At 47.0% G+C, this 22,575-nt stretch overlaps 1 protein-coding gene across 4 annotated transcripts in view; it reads right to left on the reverse strand.

Annotated features, from left to right (window-relative positions):
- The window catches only part of LOC126278187 (protein croquemort-like), a 717,452-nt gene that overhangs the window by 79,169 nt on the left and 615,708 nt on the right, over positions 1 to 22,575 (reverse strand). For all 4 annotated transcript variants that reach the window (XM_049978100.1, XM_049978101.1, XM_049978099.1 and 1 more), the window contains exons 5-6: positions 21,375 to 21,587; positions 11,477 to 11,691 (exon numbers count right to left, since the gene is read on the reverse strand). In XM_049978100.1, the coding sequence (XP_049834057.1) occupies positions 11,477 to 11,691; positions 21,375 to 21,587 (428 nt within the window). The remainder of the gene's footprint in view (positions 1 to 11,476; positions 11,692 to 21,374; positions 21,588 to 22,575) is intronic.

The following is a 22,575-nucleotide window of genomic DNA, read 5'->3' on the forward strand; positions in this document are numbered from 1 at the left end:
TTTGATGTCCCCTACAACCTACCAGAGTTTGTCGGTTTAAATACTTTTCACCCTGTATATCGACTGAAGACGTGGACCACTAATCTGAAATACACAAAAGAACATGAAGCAGTAAAAATGGACTTCTGGAGAAGATCAGCAAGAATTTCTAGAAAAGAGAAAGTAAGAACCGACGGAATGATGAGTATGGAAGTAAGAGAAAGAACACGTGGCGCGATGAATAGATGGAAGTTACAGTGACACGGGCATGTAAGAAGCATGGAGGAAGCCAGAATTCCAAAAATGATCCCGGAATGGGAACACAAGGGGAAGAGGAGAAGAGGACGGTCTATGACCACCTGGCTCCGAAATGTACGATTAACAGTGAGAAGACTTTGCGCAGAGGAAGAATTTATATACAACATCGAAACGTCTGGAGGGACATCCTGAGGGAATAACTTAAGATCTTATGTAAAAATGTTCACATGTGTGTGAAATCTTATGGGACTTTAATGCTAAGGTCATCAGTCCCTAAGCTTACACACTACTTAACTTAAATTATCCTAAGGACAAGCAGTGACTAGCATACTGGACTCGCATTCGGGAGGATGACGGTTCAATCCCGCGTCTGGCCATCCTGATTTAGGTTTTCCGTGATTTCGCTAAATCGCTCCAGGCAAATGTCGGAATGGTTCCTTTGAAAAGGGCACGGCCGACTTCCTTCCCCATCCTTCCCTAATCCGATGAAACCGATGACCTCGCTGTTTGCTCTCCACCCCCAAGCAACACAGCCCCCCTAAGGACAAACACACACACCCATGCCCGAGGGAGGACTCTAACCTCCGCCGGGACTAGCCGTACATGACTGCAGCGCCCAAGACCGTTCGGCTAATCCCGCGCGGCTAGATCTTATGTAACATGTAATAATTTCTACGTATTTGTTATGTTGGAAAGGAAAATCTCAATAAATAAAATACCTTCGGTCTCGTCTTTGCCCGCTCTCAGAAGCTGTTTATCTGCAAGAGTCGGGTTGGAGAGACTTGAGTGTCGGACGGAGGATGTGGAAAGCATTGAGACCGGTGACTGTCTAGCCACTTTGGGAGACGCAGTGCCAATAAGCCTTTGTGTGGGGGCGGATGGGCGGCGCATCCCCTTTTGTTGCTACCCTACCACGCGAAATGAGTGCCGGAGGACCCGCTGCGTGCTGGTGGGTGGGTGCGTGGGTGGGTGTGTGCAGTCAGGGGGGTGGGGGGGCGGCAGCACAGCCGGCGCCGGCAGATCGATACACCTGCAGCGGGGCCGCCGCCCGCCTGCTGGCTGGCTGCTGCTGCAGCAGCCGACGGCGCCGCCGAGTCTCGCCCGCCGGCTGCAATGCCGCGCGGCCCACGCGAGGAGCCAGACCTGTACGTTACGTGTGTCTGCTCTCACTGGCGCCGCACTCTCTGGACCACTACGCACGCTCTCTGATCCAAAGTATCCCGACACACACCAGTGCGCACTGATGTGGGATGTGTCCACCCTTCGCGCTTATGACAGCTTGAACTCCGGTGGACACACATTCAGTAATGCGTCTGAACGCCTGTCGATGAACGGCAGGCATTGTTCCTCAGGGGGCCAGATCAGAGAAGGTAATGATGTTGAACAAACGGTCTGTAACGAAGTCGACGCTGTAACTGATCCCAAACGTGTTCCGCAGGGCTCTGGTTGGGACTCTGGGCAGGCCACTTCATTTCAGGGATGTTATTGTCCACAAACCATTACCTGATTTATGATGAGGTGCATGCTTGTGCCGATACAATCATCCATCCATCCATCGATCAATTCCATCAATTCCATCCACTGGATAGGCAAGCGAAGCCGAATGGCGTTAGGCACTGCAGTCTGGAACCGAGCGACTGCTACGGTCGCAGGTTCGAATCCTGCCTCTGACATGGAAGTGTGTGATGTCCTTAGATTAGTTAGGTTTAAGTAGTTCTAAGTTCTACTGGACTGATGACAGCTGTTAAGTCCCATAGTGCTCAGAGCCAGTTTTGAACCGAATAGCGTGATTCGTCACTACAGATCACTCTTCTGCAGTCATCCGCTGCCCGGCGGCGTCGCTGTTTATTCCACCTCGGGCGTCGCGCATCACAGATAACAGAAATTTGTGGCTTGTGAGGAGTTGGACCGCCATTGTATTCCATTCTTGTTGACTCCCCACGCACAGTCAATGTGCTAGCTGGACCGCTCGTGTCACTGAAACTCACCAGTGACTCCTTCCGCCGATTCCATTTTTTACGGCCGCCCTCCGCAACGTTCCTCGCTCCCTGTCCGCCAGTACCGGCGGCCTGCCTGGTAGTTGTTTAGCTCTCTACACTCCGTAACCACATCAGCGTCAGGCCACATGGGCAACTCTGCGAGGGCTGTAATGGCCCTGATGGACGTGTTTCTCAAGTAACATCCAATGACTAATCCACTTTCGAGATCACTCTCCTTATCTATACACCCTGTCGTTACTGCCCCTCCTTTTATACCGGCGGGTCATCCTCCAGTGACATCTAATCGTCAATCCTGCCTTACATCGTGTGTCATACTTATAATTGGATACTGTTACTGGAATCAGAGAATACTTTCATATCGATTAATGATATTATATCTGTGACCCTTGTCATGTTGACAACTTTCAACTCTCTCATACAGAGCGGGATACCGCAGCGAGAAGATATTGAAATTGCACACAGAAAGACTGCGGTTCAAATTTCCTTGGGGCTTCCAGATTTACGTTTTAAGTGATTTCCCTAAATCACTCACGGCTGGAGTGATTTGTCTGAAAAGACATGTCCGATTTTCTTCCCCACTCTTTTCCAACTAAAGCTTGTGATCCGTGTCTATTGACTTCGTCGGAGGAACGTTAAATCCTAATTTATCTCTTCTTCCTTCCTTCCTTCCAGTCCGGAGCTATCAACCCACTACGCCATACAGTTTTCTCACTATTTCTAGTCCACAGCTATACGTGCAGCTTCATAACAGCACCGCACTCTTCCTCACTGCCTTCCCCCCTCCTTTCCCCACCAACCCTATCTCCATAATCTCTGAAAGTCCTTTGCCCAACTTAAATCCTCTTCGTGCTTCGTCCCTGCCCCGTCACACACCTATCTACATAAATTCATTGCCAAAACTCAGTCATTCTGATACTGTAGCATCCCATATCTTTCAGACCGAAGAGCTAATCGTCCAAGCTACAAACCTACACTTATTATGCCCAGAGCAGTTATTCTGATAATGAGTATATCTTGTTTTAAAATACGCCACCGCCGCCGCCACCGCCGCCACCACAATGAATTCTCTTTTTCCGTTTTGTACCAGCTGTTTTATTTTAAAAGTGATTGTCTGAAAGAGGAATCTTTGACGCTCTTAGTCCAGCTTTATCCGCCATAAGGACAGAAATTGAAAAAAAATTGTTATAAAAATCTGAGATCACATCCCCCTACTATTCATTAAATTATGCTCAAAGGCTGCCACACCACTCACATCAATGTAAAGACCTCTTGAAACTATCTCGTTTAGTCTACAACACTGTCACTGTAGTAGTTTTGTCGTTTCTTCACTTTTCGTATTTTCAGTTTGCCTAAAAAAAAAAAAAAGGAATGGAATGGTCGTGTGGCATTATTGATTGGGAGACCACTGTCGTGGTTGTTCGATCGACCGCTCAAGTCTTTCTATTTGACGCCACTTCGACATTTGTCATGCAATAGCCCGTATTTCTTTGACGTTTCCACTTGCGAACTTGTGTTCTTCAGTCTCCATAAAACAGCACTTTATACATGTGTGTTTGCAAGACTTATCGTATGCAGTTTCGAATTCGTTGCTATTTTGCAGCTGATGCTGTAATTTACCGTCTAGTAAGGTCATCCGAAGACCAGTATCAGCTGCAAAGCGATTTAGAAAAGATTGCTGTATGGTGTGTTAGGTGGCAGTTGACGCTAAATAACGAAAAGTGTGAGATGATCCACATGAGTTCCAAAAGAAATCCGTTGGAATTCGATTACTCGATAAATAGTACAATTCTCAAGGCTGTCAATTCAACTAAGTACCTGGGTGTTAAAATTACGAACAACTTCAGTTGGAAGGACCACATAGATAATATTGTCGGGAAGGCGAGCCAAAGGTTGCGTTTCATTGGCAGGACACTTAGAAGATGCAACAAGTCCACTAAAGAGACAGCTTACACTACACTCGTTCGTCCTCTGTTAGAATATTGTTGCGCGGTGTGGGATCCTTACCAGGTGGGATTGACGGAGAACATCGAAAGGGTGCAAAAAAGGGCAGCTCGTTTTGTATTATCGCGTTATAGGGGAGAGAGTGTGGCAGATATGATACACGAGTTGGGATGGAAGTCATTACAGCATAGACGTTTTTCGTCGCGGCGAGACCTTTTTACGAAATTTCAGTCACCAACTTTCTCTTCCGAATGCGAAAATATTTTGTTGAGCCCAACCTACATAGGTAGGAATGATCATCAAAATAAAATAAGAGAAATCAGAGCTCGAACAGAAAGGTATAGGTGTTCGTTTTTCCCGCTCGCTGTTCGGGAGTGGAATAGTAGAGAGAGAGTATGATTGTGGTTCGATGAACCCTCTGCCAAGCACTTAAATGTGAATTGCAGAGTAGTCATGTAGATGTAGATGTAGATGTAGACTGAAATACCGAGATGCTCTAATCCGTGACGGTAAATGTTGACAATGTTTTTCCATATGATTTGCCAGTATTTATTTTGGTACTTTAACTCGACAATGTTTCTGTCTTTCTGTCTCGTTAGTTTTTTATGTTTCTTTCTCACTTTCGTCGTTTTCTCTCCAAGTGTATTTATTTTAATGGAACTGCATTATATTAACTTATGTTTTAGTTGTTAGAGATCCTCAGGGATACGTTGGAAATTGCATGACTGGTTCAGAGTCATGTGGCGCCATCTCAGTCAAAACTTGTGACATTAAACGAGTCGGAGGTTTCTTCCATACTTTGTTAAGCGTAACTCTCATGGATTTTCTTTCGTTAATGACGCCTACGAGATTGAGCCCACCACTTTCTGTGGCGAGTGTCATTGTGCATTGTGTTATACTTGATTAGATGTATGGCCTCGACTTACGAAAACGCCTAGCGCCGATATTATTATTTTGGCTTTGTCTTGAGGTATTGGAAGAACTTTTGCTACATAATTCATCTTCGAAGCACGTTATCAATATACACTCTCCGGAGTTAGTCTAATTCTTTTATAGTGTATTCCTACGCGCATTCACGCATCCTCGTCAGTATATTTTTGCAGTTCGTAGGGAGAGCTTCGTTTGGCTCCGGCAGCCGTGCTGAATGGTCGCTGTCCTTCGCTTCCACCAGGTATCATGGCGCGCCTAATACTGCCTCCTGGCCATCGCTGTGTTTGTTAGCGCGCTGTGCACTTTTTTTGCCTCCAGCTTAGCTGCTCAAGAGTCACACACACTTATCACCAAAGGCCGGCTGTGCCTCATAAGCAAGACCACGCCTTGCTGCACCATCAGGATCATCACTTTCCTTTGTGTCGGTAACTACTGACACTGCAAGTGGCTGTCACATGCAGTTGAATGCATACCCTGGAGAGCATTCCGTATTTCACTAGTACAAAACAGATCGGAAAAAGAAATTGGACTCCCGATTAGACACAAGGACGTATTTTACCCCACATTAGTAAATCGTAAATTTACTATTACAGAAGGGTATAAAACAGGACATTTTGCAAATAATTTGGTTACGTACCATACCACTGGACAGCTAATAATTAATTAACTAATCCGTAACCCATAAATTATCACTTCCTGTGAATAAAAAGTGTAGCAGTAAACTTTACGTAACATTTCCCTCCTCTTAGTGCTCTAGGGTCAACACGGTTCTCGAAGGTAAAGTCCAGGCAAGAAATTAAGAAAGAGATCCACAACATCCAGTCCGCGAAGCATAGTCAGCCGGTTCAGCTGTAACAGCTACAGGCAAAAATAAGGGTCACGACAGACGGGCTGGTGCCTCACCAAGCTTATTTAAGCTTACTCCGCCAAACAATGAGTCAGTCCTCCCCTCGTGGATTTAATTGTTCTCTGCAAAGCTGCGCTCAGCACAACATTTGCTTTCCGGTAAATCTTCAGCTTACCCGCAACATATCAAACCTCAGGTCAGTAACTTTTTACGCACGAGAAGAAAGGAAACAAAAACTGAGTACGCAGTTGCAATTGGGAGCGGGTGGGGGGGGGGGGGGGGGGCAGACTGATATGTTGCCAGCAGAATCCGCCAGTCGGCCAGCAATGCAACGCGTTTCTCCAGGGGTCTGGTTCTCCGCTGTCCGCCGCAACCTACCCATGAAAATCTGGAGAATAAAATCAGCTCAAGTGTCTTTGGAAGGCCGCGTTCACATTCTTATTTTCCAGAAGCCAACTCAGATTTGTCCAGTGCTGGAACAACGCAATTTCCACACCCCAATTTCCCAGAAACTTCGCTCAGTGACAGACGAGTCAAAATAAGTAATCATGTCTCTCGGCTGAGTAGTAGATACTCGACCGTTTCTGGAAAATGGTTGGTTGTTTGTTTCGGGGAAGGAGACCAGACAGCGAGGTCATCGGTCTCATCGGATTAGGGAAGGACGGGGAAGGAAGTCTGCCGAGCCCTTTGAAAGGAACCATCCCGGCATTTGCCTGCAGCGACTGGAAAATGGTTCAAATTGCTCTGAGCACTAAGGGACTCAACCCTGAGGTCATCAGTCCCCTAGAACTTAGAACTGCTTAAACCTAACTAACCTAAGGACAACACACACACCCATGCCCGAGACAGGGTTCGAACATGCGACCGTAGAGGTCTCGCGGTTCCAGACTGAAGCGCCTAGAACCGCTCGGCCACACTGACCGGCTTTCTGAAAAGATAATGGTCAAAGTGGACGAGGTATTTTCCAGGTACTTTATGTACCTTGTACCGCGCGATATGCTCAGGCGAAATGGCGGCACAGTGGTTATCGTTGCGAATTCTTAACTTGAGCCTCGTTTTCGAAATTGAGTTATTACTTTTATTTTTGTTTCTCATTTATATACCCATGTCTGTAGAAAGTTACTATGCGAATGGTTTGCGGGGTATATTGATATAGCGTTGTATTTATTCTCCTACTAATCGTACGTCAGATGAATGAACTTTAAGAAAAGAAATTGAGAAATTCAGTTTTTTTTCTGTAGTATTCCTGTAGTGTATCTTGATTCATAACTATCTGAACGTGCCAATTTTCGGTAGTCAGGTGTTACACAAGGTCTGCCGCGAAAGTATTGCCAACGCGCGAAATCTTCACCAATATTAACGACGATTGTTTTCCAAGAGATTCATACAAAGAGATGCCACTGTGGCAAACCTGCCTTCGCGCGATGCACATGGTGTTCGGAATTCTGCGTTTTTTTTTTTTTTTTTTAACGTTTCCACGATCCTTATCATCCAAGGAAATGCCAGTCTTCCTGAAGAATAAACATTGGATTAAAACATAAGAATTAATGTGAGAACTGATAGAAGAACGAAGTATTTGAATATGAGAATTCGAAAATATTGTAATCCCTCAACGTAGCAATGAGTTTGTGACACTGTCAAATCAAATTGTAATTACTGAGCGAGGTGGCGCAGTGGTTAGCACACTGGACTCTCATTCGGGAGGACGACGGTTCAATCCCGCGTCAGGCCATCCGGATTTAGGTTTCCCGTGATTTCCCTAAATCGCTCCAGACAAATGCTGCGATGATACCTTTCAAAGGGCACGGCCGACGTCCTTCCCCGTCGTTCACTCATCCGATGAGACCGATCACCTCGCTGTTTGGTCCCTTCCCCCAAACAACCAAACTCAAATTGTAATTACAGTTAATATAAGCCGTTTACACACACACACACACACACACACACACACACACACACACACACACACACACGAACGTATAATTACAATGGAGGCCGTTTCGGCCAAAGTTTACTTGGGTGATAGTCTCTTTGTCGTGGCTATCTGCCACTGAGTATCTCCGCTATATGGTGAGTAGGTACTATCCTTTTTATAACTTTGTCATTCTCCATCCTGGCTCTTCCATTGCCTAATTTAGTAAGAGAAATTCGTGTAGTAACCTTCTACAGGTTAGGTAAAAGACAATAATAAAAATATAATAAATAGGAACAAACGGGTTTCGTACACAGGGCGCAAAGTTAAGGATCTGTGATGCTGACCACTGTGTCACCATTTCGTCTGAGGTCATCGTGTGGTAAAGAGACACACAAAATACCTCGATAACTTCTGCGTCTTTTTTTCAGAAACCGTCTAATATCCACGCATGCGGCAGTGTGTTCCCAAGGAATGTCACACGTATCAACAACTAGCTGACCTCTGATCTCTTTCTCTCATACTAATGCAGTAGATATCTTATATATCTACCAGTAACCGCCCCCACGCCAGATTCTTCAAAGACGCAAACCCCCCTGTATAAAGCACCTTCAAGTATCTGAATACAGGGTGATTCAAAAAGAGTACCATAACTTTAGGAATTTGAAACTCTGCAACGACAAAAGGCAGAGCTAATCATTATCTGTCGGCGAATTAAGGGAGCTATAAAGTTTAATTTAGTTGTACATTTGTTCGCTTGAGGCGCTGTTGACCAGGTGTCAGTGTCAGTTGATGCTAAGATGGCGACCGCTCAACAGAAACCTTTTTGTGTTATTGAGTACGGCAGAAGTGAATCGACGACAGGTGTTCAGCGTGCATTTCGAACGAAGTATGGTGTTAAACCTCCTGATAGGTGGTGTATTAAACGTTGGTATAAACAGTTTACAGAGAATGGGTGTTTGTGTAAAGGGAAAAGTTCCGGACGGCCGAGAACGAGTGATGAAAATGTAGCACGCATCCAGCAAGCATTTGTTCGCAGCCCAGGAAAATCGACTCGCAGAGCTAGCAGAGAGCTGCAAATTCCACAATCAACTGTATGGAGAGTCCTACGAAAAAGGTTAGTTATGAAACCTTATCGTCTGAAATTGGTTCAAGCACTGTCTGCAGCTAATAAGATTAAAAGAATCGATTTCTGTGATTTTATCCTTGCTCAAATGGAAACAGATGAATCTTTCGTTTCAATGATTGTGTTTAGTGATGAAGCAGCTTTCCACACTACCGGGAAAGTCAACCGTCACAATGTCTGTATATGGGGCACTGAGAATCCGCGGGAAACAACTCAGTATGAACGTGACTCGCCTAAGGTGAACGTTTTCTGTGCCATTTCAGCCAATAAATTTTTTGGTCCCTTTTTCTTCGAAGGTGCTACTGTAACTGGACTACAGTATCTGGAGATGTTAGAGAATTGGCTGTTCCCTCAGCTCGAACAAGAAGCACAACAATTCATATTTCAGCAGGATGGAGCGCCACCACATTGGCACTTATCTGTCCGTAACTACCTGAACATCAACTACTCGAGGCGATGGATCGGCCGCCAGGCAGCCCGTGACAGAGCACTTCATCACTGGCCTCCAAGAAGCCCTGATCTTACCCCCTGCAATTTTTTCTTATGGGGGGGGGGGTATGTTAAGGATATGGTGTTTCGGCAACCTCTCCCAGCCACCACTGATGACCTGAAACGAGAAATAACAGCAGCTATCCAAACTGTTACGCCTGATATGCTACAGAGAGTGTGGAACGAGTTGGAGTATCGGGTTGATATTGCTCGAGTGTCTGGAGGGGTCCATATTGAACATCTCTAAACTTGTTTTTGAGTAAAAAAAAACCTTTTTAAATACTCTTTGTAATGATGTATAACAGAAGGTTATATTATGTTTCTTTCATTAAATACACATTTTTAAAGTTGTGGTATTCTTTTTGAATCACCGTGTACTTTACAAATGAGTTAATGTGTTAAATACACTCCTGGAAATTGAAATAAGAACACCGTGAATTCATTGTCCCAGGAAGGGGAAACTTTATTGACACATTCCTGGGGTCAGATAGATCACATGATCACACTGACAGAACCACAGGCACATAGACACAGGCAACAGAGCATGCACAATGTCGGCACTAGTACAGTGTATATCCACCTTTCGCAGCAATGCAGGCTGCTATTCTCCCATGGAGACGATCGTAGAGATGCTGGATGTAGTCCTGTGGAACGGCTTGCCATGCCATTTCCACCTGGCGCCTCAGTTGAACCAGCGTTCGTGCTGGACGTGCAGACCGCGTGAGACGACGCTTCATCCAGTCCCAAACATGCTCAATGGGGGACAGATCTGGAGATCTTGCTGTTCAGGGTAGTTGACTTACACCTTCTAGAGCACGTTGGGTGGCACGGGATACGTGCGGACGTGCGTTGTCCTGTTGGAACAGCAAGTTCCCTTGCCGGTCTAGAAATGGTAGAACGATGGGTTCGATGACGGTTTGGATGTGTGTACGGTGCACTATTCAGTGTCCCCTCGACGATCACCAGAGGTGTACGGCCAGTGTAGGAGATCGCTCCCCACACCATGATGCCGGGTGTTGGCCCTGTGTGCCTCGGTCGCATGCAGTCCTGATTGTGGCGCTCACCTGCACGGCGCCAAACACGCATACGACCATCATTGGCACCAAGGCAGAAGCGACTCTCATCGCTGAAGAAGACACGTCTCCATTCGTCCCTCCATTCACGCCTGTCGCGACACCACTGGAGGCGGGCTGCACGATGTTGGGGCGTGAGCGGAAGACGGCCTAACGGTGTGCGGGACCGTAGCCCAGCTTCATGGAGACGGTTGCGAATGGTCCTCGCCGATACCCCAGGAGTAAGAGTGTCCCTAATTTGCTGGGAAGTGGCGGTGCGGTCCCCTACGGCACTGCGTAGGATCCTACGGTCTTGGCGTGCATCCGTGCGTCGCTGCGGTCCGGTCCCAGGTTGACGGGCACGTGCACCTTCCGCCGACCACTGGCGACAACATCGATGTACTGTGGAGACCTCACGCCCCACGTGTTGAGCAATTCGGCGGTACGTCCACCCGGCCTCCCGCATGCCCACTATACGCCCTCGCTCAAAGTCCGTCTACTGCACATACGGTTCACGTCCACGCTGTCGCGGCATGCTACCAGTGTTAAAGACTGCGATGGAGCTCCGTATGCCACGGCAAACTGGCTGACACTGACGGCGGCAGTGCACAAATGCTGCGCAGCTAGCGCCATTCGACGGCCAACACCGCGGTTCCTGGTGTGTCCGCTGTGCCGTGCGTGTGATCATTGCTTGTGCAGCCCTCTCGCTGTGTCCGGAGCAAGTATGGTGGGTCTGACACACCGGTGTCAGTGTGTTCTTTTTTCCATTTCCAGGAGTGTATTTCATGGTATGCATGTACAATGGAGAGCACCTTCTCCGACGCACTGCACTGCACGGTACGGTATGGACGTAGGTTTAGGTGCAGAACCCTGAAAGAGTGGACCTGCAGGATCGACAAACCGCGCTCCAGCCCCTGACCTGCTGGAGTCGGCCAGTCCTACCTGCAGAGGTCCGGAGAGAAGAGTCCGATGCGGTCGTCCTTGGAGCGCTTGGGCGGCCACAGCTCGCCGGCGGAGCCCTCGACGTTGCCGCAGCGGCCCGGGAAGAAGCGCGTGCGCTCGTCGTAGTTCCAGCGCGCCAGCTCGCCCACGCGGTACAGGTCGTCGGCGCCGGTGCGCATGTTGAACACGCCGTCAAAGTCCGCGGAGCCGTTCCGCTGCAACACACAGCCGCGCGCGCCGCTCCGTCACTGACAGCTCTCCAACCTTCCTCTGCTACAGAAGTGACTAGGTCATGTACAACTATACTAATTTCTACTGAAATAGGCTCGTGTTTCGCTTAGCAATTGTGTTTCCTTCAAAATTCACATATTTGCCGTGCAGCTACAGGTCGCAGAAAGATATTTTGCTCTGATGAACACCGTGGGGCTGTTGGTGACTGGCGCAGTGTGGTGCCACCGGCCGGCACAACGATCGTTGCCCTTGTCACGCCCCTTGCAGCAGTAAGCTAGCACAGCATTACGTCACTGCAGAATGATGGTACGGCCACTCTTCTAGTAGCACCCGTGTTACCGAAATCCGGACGCTTTCACAGCGTTGCGGCAGGGGAGCTACGTGATGCAAAGGCCATCTGCTTCTCATAACACCTCTGTTTGCCATCGTCCGCCATCGTACGGGACAGCTCACTCTGCGGCCGAGCATCACCTCTGGTGGGCTGAGAGTCCACCTAGGACCCTCCTCAGCGCCTACGGTCGCCGGCGCCGCCACCCAGACCCCAGGCTGCGCGATTAGCTGCTTGGATACCAGCGCAATGCGGATAATGCTTAGGAAGCAAAGACAGTTGCACTCGTGGTACAAGAAAGAGCGGGAGAATGAGGATAGGCAAAATTTAGTACAGATTCATGTTGATGTAAAAATATCGATGCGCGAAGCATTCAACCACTACCACTGTCATACCTTAGCAAAATATCTTGCTGAAAACCCAAGGAAATTCTGATCTCACGTAAAATCGTAAGCGGGTGGAAGGCTTCCATACAGCCACTCACTGATCAGTCTGGCCTGGCAATGGAATACAGCAAAACGAAAGCTGAAATTTTAAATTTAGCATTTGAGAACTCTCTCACGCAGGAGGATCGTACAAACATACGGCCGTTTGAGTCTCGTACAGATTCCCATCTGGAGGACATAGTGATAGGCATCCCTGAGGTTGTGAAGCAGCTGAATGGGTTGGAAATAAACAAGTCGCCAGATCTGATGGGATTCCAATTCGGTTTTACAGAGTGTACTCTACTGTATTGGCTCCTTACTTAGCTTGCATTTATCCCGAATCTCTTGCCCATCGTAAAGTCTCGAGCGACGGGGAAAATAAGCGCAGGTGACGCCTGTATATAAAAAGGGTAGGACGGATCCGCAGAATTACAGACCAATATCCTTAACATCGGTTTGTTGCAGGATTCTCGAACATATTCCCAGTTCGAATATAATGAATTTCCTTGAGACAGAAGTTGCTGTCCAAGCATCAGCATGCTTTTAGAAAGCATCGTTACTGCGAGACGCAACTCGCCCTTTTTTCACATGATATCTTGTCAACCATGGGCGAAGGGTATCAGACGGAAGCCATATTCCTTGACTTCCGGAAAGCGTTTGACTCGGTGCCCCACTGCAGACTCTTAACTAAGCTACGAGCATATGGGAGTGGTTCCCAAGTATGTGAGTGGCTCGAAGACTTCTTAAGTAATAGAACCCAGTTCGTTGTCCTCGATAGTGAGTGTTCATCGGAGGTGAGGGTATCATCTGGAGTGCCCCCAGGGAAGTGTGATAGGTCCGCTGTTGTTTTCTATCAACATAAATGATCTTTTGGATAGGGTTTGCTGATGATCCTGTGCTGTACGGGAAGGTGTCGTCGTTGAGTGACTGTAGGAGTATACAAGATGAGAGACAGGATTTGTGATTGGTGTAAATAATGGCAGCTAACACTAAATATAGATAAATTTCAATTAATGCAGATGAGTAGGAAAAAGGATCCTGTAATGTTTGAATACTCCATTAGTAGTGTAGCGTTTGACACAGTCACGTCGATTAAATATTTGGGCGTAACATTGCAGAGCGATATGAAGTGGGACAAGCATGTAATGGCAGTTGTGGGGAAGGCGGAAGGTCGTCTTCGATTCACTGGTAGAATTTTGGGAAAATGTGGTTCATTTGTAAAGGAGACCGCTTATAAAACACTAATACGACCTATTCTTGAGTACTACTCGATCGTTTGGGATCCCTGTCAGGTCGGATTGAGGGAGGACATAGAAGCAATTCAGAGGCGGGCTGCTAGATTTGTTGCTGGTAGGTTTGATCATCATGCGAGTTTTACGAAAATGCTTCAGGAATTCGGATGGGAGTCTCTGTAGGAAAGGGGGCGTTCTTTTCGTGTGTCGCTACTGAGGAAATTTAGAGAACCAGCATTTGAGGCTGACTGCGGTACAATTTTACTGCCGCCAACTTATACTTCGCGAAAAGACCACAAAGATAAGAGGGATTAGGGCTCGTACAGAGGCATATAGGCAGTCATTTGAGAGTGGATCAGGGAGGGAAGATGCTAGTTGTGGTACGAGGTACCCTCCGCCGCGCACTGTACGGTGTATGTATGTATGTAGACTTATCCGTGACCCCCAGTACTGGGGCAGAGGACGAGCTCGCTCGCGTCGTGGTCACGGCAGCCTGCAGCTCCACCACGTGGCCCACCTCCGCACCAGCCGGGAACGTGTCGCACCGAGGTCGTTCCGCTCCTGGGCCTCCCCGAGTCGCAGTGGCAACTCGTCGGTGCCGAGCACCGGCATTTCAACGCTCGCCGCACTCGCTCCCCCGCCCCCTCCACTCCCACCCCATTCCGTTGTACACCCAATCTAATAAATCAACTGTACCAAGCTCAGTCCTACTACATTTGACCCTCACCTAACCACTACAAAACTTCGCGCCAGTACAGTAGATATATTACGATCAGCAGATTACGCTGGTCTAACTCTGGTTTCACGTAAGACAGTGAATCAATACGTATGTCGCAAACGCAAGAATATCGCGTAGCGTTTTAAATTTCCAGCCTATGGAGAGCAGTAGAACGGAATGGACAGTGTCTTGAATGGAGGATGTAAGATGAACATCAACAAAAGCAAAACGAGGATAATGGGATGTAGTCGAATTAAGTCGGGTGATGCTGAGGGAATTAGATTAGGAAATGAGACACTTAAAGTAGTAAAGCAGTTTTGCTATTTGGGGAGCAAAATAACGAATGGTGGTCGAAGTAGAGAGGATATAAAATGTAGACTGGCAATGGTAAGGAAAGCGTTTCTTAAGAAGAGAAATTTGTTAACATCGAGTATAGATTTGTGTGTCAGAAAATCGTTTCTGAAAGTATTTGTATGGAGTCTAGCCTTGTATGGTAGTGAAACGTGGACGATAAATATTTTAGACAAAAAGAGAATAAAAGCTTTTGAAATGTGGTGCTACAGAAGAATGCTGAACATTAGATGGGTAGATCACATAACTAATTAGGATGTATTGAATAGAATTGGGGAGAAGAAGAGCTCGTGGCACAACTCGACCAGAAGAAGGGATCAGTTGGTAGGACATATTCTGAGACATCGAGGGATCACCAATTTAGTATTGGAGGGCAGCGTGGAGGGTAAAAATCGTAGAGGGAGACCAAGAGACGAATACACTAAGCAGATTCAGAAGGATGTAGGTTGCAGTAGGTACTGGGAGATGAAGCAGTTTGCGCAGGATAGAGTAGCATGGAGAGCTGCATCAAACCAGTCTCCGGACTGAAGACCACAACAACAACGTATCAGTACACGTCACGTGAAAGGTAGCCTGTAATGTTATGTGAGCCTCTCTGTCCTTTTGTTAACTAATTTGTGCCTAATTTTATTCTGAGAAGCTCACTAATGTATGTAATTACCAAGTGAAGCGCAGCTGGACAGCAAGAAACTCTAGCGCACAATCCCCGCAACGATAGTAGTTGTGAATCTTTGAGTATGGACCCTAAAAAACAATTGATTAATTACAAAAAGGGGACTGTTAATCTGTATCTTGTGGAAAGAGGGCGTGCTGCTAGTCCGTCGCTAAGAACGTATTGTTACAATCAATGAAAATTGCTATTTCAGTGATAAAACCGAGTAAAGTATGTGTAAGAGTTGCCAAACATTTATGCATACAAATTTTCTGTATGTGAAGAATAGAAATACCTCTTATGTGGAAAAGGAAGTGAACTTCAGTGTCGACGCTGGCTGTCACTCGTCAGAATTCTAAGTGTACAAAGTTCACTAAAATACAGAAAAGTGTATTCTCTACAGTTTTCATTCAGTACGTAACAAGCTCTCATTTCTTAATTGCAGTAATTGGATTATGTTCCTGTATAATAGTATGGTGCCGAACTCCACTGACCAACTCTGATGCAACAGGACGTGTAGTTTGAAGGAAGTGTATGTTCCAAGCAATCTCATTTTCTCACGAAAAGCAGATTGCTGCTTCATCTGGGATAAAAATCTCTCGGTGTACATACCGCGTCAATTCAGGATAAAACTCCAAGCTTTCGACCACTACCTCCATTGTCGTCGTCAGTGCTAAAGCTGACTTTCGTGAACCATTTTTTTCTTTATTGATTTTCAGTTCCTCCCGAAGTGAAGCGGGCTGGCAGCAGCTTAGTACGCTGCTCTACAGCCTACAGACTTTTTGGTAAGGAAAGGAAGAAGAAAGAAACAAGGAAAAACAGGCGATAAAATGATGACAGAGTGTAAAACGGAGAAAAATGCGGAAAATTAAAACAGAAAGCAAAAGAGGTTGGCAATGTCGATAAAATACACTGGAATCGGACAAGTAACATAGTAGACACACAATTAAAAAACATGGCGACAGTCTGGTTTCTGTTCAAAACAGATAAAAATTCACACCCAGCGACACGTCCCTAAGGACACACCATGGAACACTCACTGGAAAACACACTGGAAAACACCGCACGAAAATGGTGGCACAAATATGACACTCCCAAGCCAAAGTCAGATGGGGGGCGGGACCTGGAGGAGGAGGGGGGGGGGGGGAGAAAGAGGGAGGAGAGAAGAGGAGAAAACGAAAGGGGAGGAACCAAGGAGGACTCATAAGGGGCGAGAGGGGCAGGGCAGACACGCGAGGGAATAAGAAGAGGCAGAGGAGGGAAATGCTAAAAGACTTGGGGGAGAGAAGGGGGCAGCGAGAGGGGAGGTGGGGAAAAAAAGGAAGGGGAGGAGAGGGAGCCCAGGAAAAGGACTGAGGAAAGGAGGGCAAGTGAGGATCAGAGTTGATAGGAGGAATAAATGGAAGAAGAGAGGGCATCATCCGGGAGGGGGAGTAGATGAAAGCCACCTTGGGAAAGGAGATTGGGGTGTAGAGATGTAGGGTAGGGGGGATACAACAGTGAAGACGTGGTAGGGGGTGGGGATGGGAGAGGAGCTACCAGGGGGTGAGGACGTTCAAGGCGGCGGGAGATGTAGAGGATGCGGATATGTTCAAGGAATAGGAGCAGATGGGGGAAAGGGATGAGATCATAGAGGATCCATGTGGGGAACGGGAGGCATATACGGAAGGCGAGGCGGAGTGCATGACGCTCAAGGATCTGGAGGGACTTACAGAATTTGGGGGGGGGGGGGGCAGATATCCAGGCAGGACTGGCATAACAGAGGATGGGACGGATTAAGGATTTGTAGGTGTGGAGGATGGTAGAGGGGAGCAACCCCCATGTCCGGCCAGAGAGGTGTTTGAGGAGTCGGAGGCGGTGGTGGGCTTTGGATTGGATGGAGCGGAGATGAGGGATCCAGGTGAGGTGACTGCCAATGGTGAGGCCAAGGTAGGTGAGGGTGGGGGTGGGGGTGAGGCGGACAGGACGGGCGCAGACAGTAAGGGAGAAATCTAGGAGCCGGAAGGAGCGAGTGGTACGACCTACAATGATTGCCTGGGGCTTGGAAGGATTGATTGTCAGGAGCCACTGGTTACACCGTGCAGCAAAAAGGTCAAGGTGATTCTGGAGAAGGCGTTAGAACTGTTGGAGGATAGGAGCGAGGGCGAGGAATGCGGTGTCCTAAGCATATTGCAAGAGGTGTATTGAACTTCGTAGCCATATCCTGTTTGATCTTATTTACTTACAACAGTGGTCCTGTAAGTATGAAAAGCAACGAAAAATTGAGCTATCCGCAATAAGGTCAAGTAATCAAGAGGGTCGTATTTTAAATCTTAAAGAACAATAACTTCCTCACAATCACACGTCACCAACTGGTGCAGAAGATGATCATTTAAGCAGGCAGGAACCAAAATTCAGGTACCAGTTACAAGTTAAAGTCGCAATCAAAAACCAGTCTCTCTCTCTCTCTCTCTCTCTCTCTCTCTCTCTCTCTCTCTCTCTCTCTCTCTCCCCCAAAAAAACACATATATAAATGATTTTATGCACCAATGGGTAGTGACCTCCAGTGACACCATGAGAACAGGTGTGCCACGTGTGTATACCCACCTAGACCAACGCTGTTTCTGTGAGCCGAGGGACTGTCCACGGAGCACGTCCATGGCGAAATTCATCCCTCTTGTGATTTGACCCGCACTTTATGGACATCTTTGTTCAATTGGATATAGGAATTCAGTAAAGAACGAGAAAAAGCCGCAAATGAGAAACGTCCTAGCCGCTCTGGTTGTCCAGTGGTGGCAAATTGTTTCCCCGTCTAGGGGTATTTCGCTATCCCCAGGACACATCTTAGTCTTGTGGGTTGCAGTATTTTAAAGAACCTGACAAATTTATTATATCCCGAGAGGTAACTCGTTAGATGCGAACGCTGCCACAAGAACCCTATATGCTATCTTTTAACGCTTTATCAACGACGCCGTAAGTGTTTAAAGTTTACAAGAGCAGTTTCCTGGAAAGAAAAGTAAATTTCAGGCTGCTTCACGAGGCTGTGATGCCTTTATCCCAGTTTGCGACTTATTTACCGACTCAGCCTCGTATTTTCATGTTATTGCATTCCGCCTACTGAATATCATTCGCTACGTTCGTTTCAGTGAATTCAACTCAACTGAAACTTTCATTTATAGCGTACGGCACGGTTGAACGGCTTTTCTCCAGTGTTGATACTCCCACATTAACACATGGGGTAAACTTTCCGCGCGTGATGGGAATAGACATTGTTGAGACTCAAAGTGCTTCTTTTTACTTCACTTCCTATATAGTGAGCATTGCATTAACACCGTTGGGATGCACTCGAGGCTACTTCAGTGTCTATAAAGATTCCTCTCTATTAATGTTGCGGGCTATTACGACGCGACATAATAAATTTGTTTGGTAAGAATTTGTACAGGACATGTTCAGTGGGAATGGGGGTATCCTTTATGATTGAGAACGAGTCACTGAGTGAACCCCACCTTCACAAGAGCTAGCCACCTCCCTCGAGGACATTCCTTGCAGATGTGGCTGAAATGCTGGATCTGCAAATGAAATTTTTATTCGACGACAGCATATTCCTTTAACATGTGTGAGCTAAATCCCTGTAGTTGATCTCTGTGTTATACATTGACGACATAATGACTTGTACGTAGTTACGCTCAAGGCTATTTGGAGCCATCAAGGGCACCCCAATGTACGAAATCAGAGACACAATGCAGAGAGCACGGAAACGTGGTAGCGCTTGGGTTACCGGATCTAAATATTAACACTACATCTCTGCAGATGACAGAGGCGATGTGCAGCTGTCCCGGAGGGAGAATTAAATGGCTACTCCATCCACCGCCTAGACGCTGTCAGTGGGTGTACACAGGTTAGACTGCTACTGCACCAGTCTCCACCAACAGAAGGGCGGAGTGCGGGACCAAGTGACATAGAACACTGATGCTGCTGGCCGTAATAGGAGTGGCACTGACGTTTAGCTTTGAGCTGAACGCTGTTGCTACCAGACTTGGAGTTTGTTAATGTAAAATCCGGAAGCACCCCTACCTACCGAGTAGGGGGAGGACAGGAATCTAGGTACCGTTCGCCAGAGGCGGCCTCGAGTTGCAGAACGACTCACCAGATTGGCCGAACATTATTAAGTGTCGGTGGATTGATGTGTCGACTACAAGAAGGGAGAAATGGTGCGCCGCCATGATCGTTTGTGTGTTCAGAGGGAAATCTCACTCTGTTCGCCGGGGGAGCCGGCTCCGTGCCGGCCATCGCCAGCCTCGCTAAGCTCCGACATGTCTGTTTTCCTCACTTGGAATGCAGCTCTCAAGTTTGTACTTTACGTGCTGTCAGTGTTCTAGTGTTGGCTACTTCTATTAGCATCCGCCCCCGTGCCTTCAGACACTGACTTCTGTTGCGTAAGCAATTGTCTCCTCCACTCTTTTTAATGTTCAGAATTAGCCTTGAGTGTAGTTGCTAGTCTGATCACAAAGTGTTGATCAGACCCCTGAATTCCGTGAGTCTCCAGTTGCAAGCATTCTGTCGACTCCCAGAATCTTCATCTCTTGCAGGTGCCCTGCGACAGTGTTTGGCACTGATCCAAGTCATCAACCTGCCTTCACCGGGAATTTGTGTTTTTGCATTTGATCCTCACCTCTTGGAAACTGCAGCCTCACCTTAAAAACCCTGCCTTCCATGTATGCTGTGTCGCGAGAGAGAGAGAGAGAGAGAGAGAGAGAGAGAGAGAGAGAGAGAGAGAGAGGAGAACGTGAGCCAGATCGCTGGTCGGTCATCAGCGATCGGTTTGTTATCTTTGGCGCGTCCCTGGGCATGAGCATCTTTGCGTTTTCGGCTGGGGCGCGCGGGAAGGCGAGAGGCAGTCCGTTTGGGGCGGCCGGTGAGACTGGCGGAGTGGTGGCTCGGGCGAAAGCACACGTGTGACGTCTGTTACGCTGGGGCTGTTTCCTAATCGCGAAACTCCTACGGCAGTTACTGGTTTCCTGGAAGGCAATTCATATAAAATGTGCCAAGTCTGGCAGTGAGAGGGGAGTCCGGAGTTGGTGTTGGCCTAGATGTTTGTACAAACTGAGGTGCCTGTGTGAGAAGCTCGGCGTAGGCCTGTTGGTTTGCTTCGTCCTTCTGGCAGCCACCGCAAGCGGATGTTCGGCCGGAATGTCTACAGTTTGTGGTGAGCATAGTGTGAACAAGTTTTCGTACGATTTGCTCCCAGCCTGGTTCTTAGCCTGCGTTATTTGTGGGTGCCGACCCCTTGTCTGTAACTGCTTCTGGGTGTCCTGTAAGATTTCACAGCAAAACTGTGTTTCTGTGGCATTCTGTGTTTCTGGCTCAGCCTCCGCCTAGAAAGGGGAAAGATTTGTAATTCATTAATGCTGTAATTTAAATATAAAAAATTGTTCTTTCAGAATAAGCGCCCGTTTCTTTGGGACACTGCAGTTCAAACAGGAGTGGCGTAATGTTAGAATATTTGTTAATCGTCAATGAAGTGTATTTAATGTCTTGCTGTTTTCTGAGGCACGCAGCTGTGTTATTGAACTCATTTTGAAGTGTTCTGTCGGGTGAATGACTGCTCCCCGCTTCAGTGTATTCTTTTGAGTAGCATTGTAAGGTTTTTAGAATATTTGTGAGTTGGGTGTATTGATTCAATTTTGTTTTTCTCTCTTTTGAATTACGGTGAATTGTTTAGTTTATCTGGTTATTGGCTTGACTCGCGCTTCACGCACTAAAAATCAGCTGATATTCAAATTGTTTTTTTTATTACTGTTTAATGTCAGACAGATTCAAATGTAACTTCATTTATGATGTTTGAAATAAATGTGTCGGATTGACCTTAATGAGTTATGTGCAATCGAAGTAAGGGACCCTGTCCTTCATTCGTGCTTAACAGTGGCGTGTGGTCCGGGTTAAGAGGCCCGTGCTCGGACCAGAACGGAGGCAGGTACTCACGCTGTAGAACCAGCCGAAGCGGTCGTAGGGGATGTCGATGCCGGCGAGCGCGGGCAGCCGGTCGGCCATGGTGATGAGCGGGCTCTCGTAGCCCTCGAACAGCAGCTGGCGGACCTGGTGCGTCACGTGCAGCTTCTGGCCCATCTGCCACAGCGCGATGTCCAGACCCTTCCGCATCACGAAGCTCCACTCGCGCGTCACGAACGACGCCGTCTGCCAACACACACACAAACAACGTAGCTCCTCCACTACTTCTAGTGGTGGTGCCCTTCCATCCACAGTGCCACTAACTAACTAGGCACTGAGAACCGCAACGGCCCAAAACAAAGACACAAAGTTTCGAGAAAAATGAATGTCTGTGAAAATTATTTTTACAGACAAACCACCAGTCTAACACGTCTGAATTGTTTTTAAACCAAGTTCAAAAAATGGCTCTGAGCACTATGGGACTTAACATCTGAGGTCATCAGTCCCCTAGAACTTAGAACTACTTAACCCTTTCCACTCCAACGTCGAATGGGTGTCGACACTGCAAATTTCGTTTCGCACTCCGATGTCGAGCCTCATTCGACAAGATTGACCGTAGCTCTAAAACGCTCCATTCTCGATTCTGACTGTACTAGCCATCATTGCTTCATTATTACATAATGCTCCCACGTAAGGCGACTGTTCCGATCTATCTATGTTACAAACACACACACACACACACATATGTATGAAAGTAAGTACTTTTTTTGCGTAGTTCAGTTCGATCTATTTAAGAATTATTTCAATCATATACAATCTGGAGTCCAGAATTGGAAGAACAGGGCGTTGTTATTGTTCCACACTCACAAACCAATAACTCTCGATTGAAAATAGATACCACTTTACGATAAACGCTATACGTAAGTTTGATATGTTAGTTACATTTCAAACTCAATAATGTAGGCCATAAAGTAAAGTAGTACCAACATGAGGACTTCACTGTAAGCACATGCAATGGTTTACTTTGTTTCAAAGCTGAACAACAAACGTAAGGAATTCTGAAAATACTGTCAGTTTATTATCAAGATAAGAGTTTCAGTTTTTCATATCGAGTAGTCTCCTTAAAGTCGGATGAGAATGTTTGTCGTAGGCTGTCACTTTTGCGCTAGCGAAGTTCCTACTGTAGAATATCACACCGTGAAACGTTTTGGTTGTAACGCTTCCATAAATAAAG

This window comes from Schistocerca gregaria, chromosome 6, assembly GCF_023897955.1.
Source record: "Schistocerca gregaria isolate iqSchGreg1 chromosome 6, iqSchGreg1.2, whole genome shotgun sequence".
Taxonomy (NCBI): Eukaryota; Metazoa; Arthropoda; class Insecta; order Orthoptera; family Acrididae; genus Schistocerca; species Schistocerca gregaria.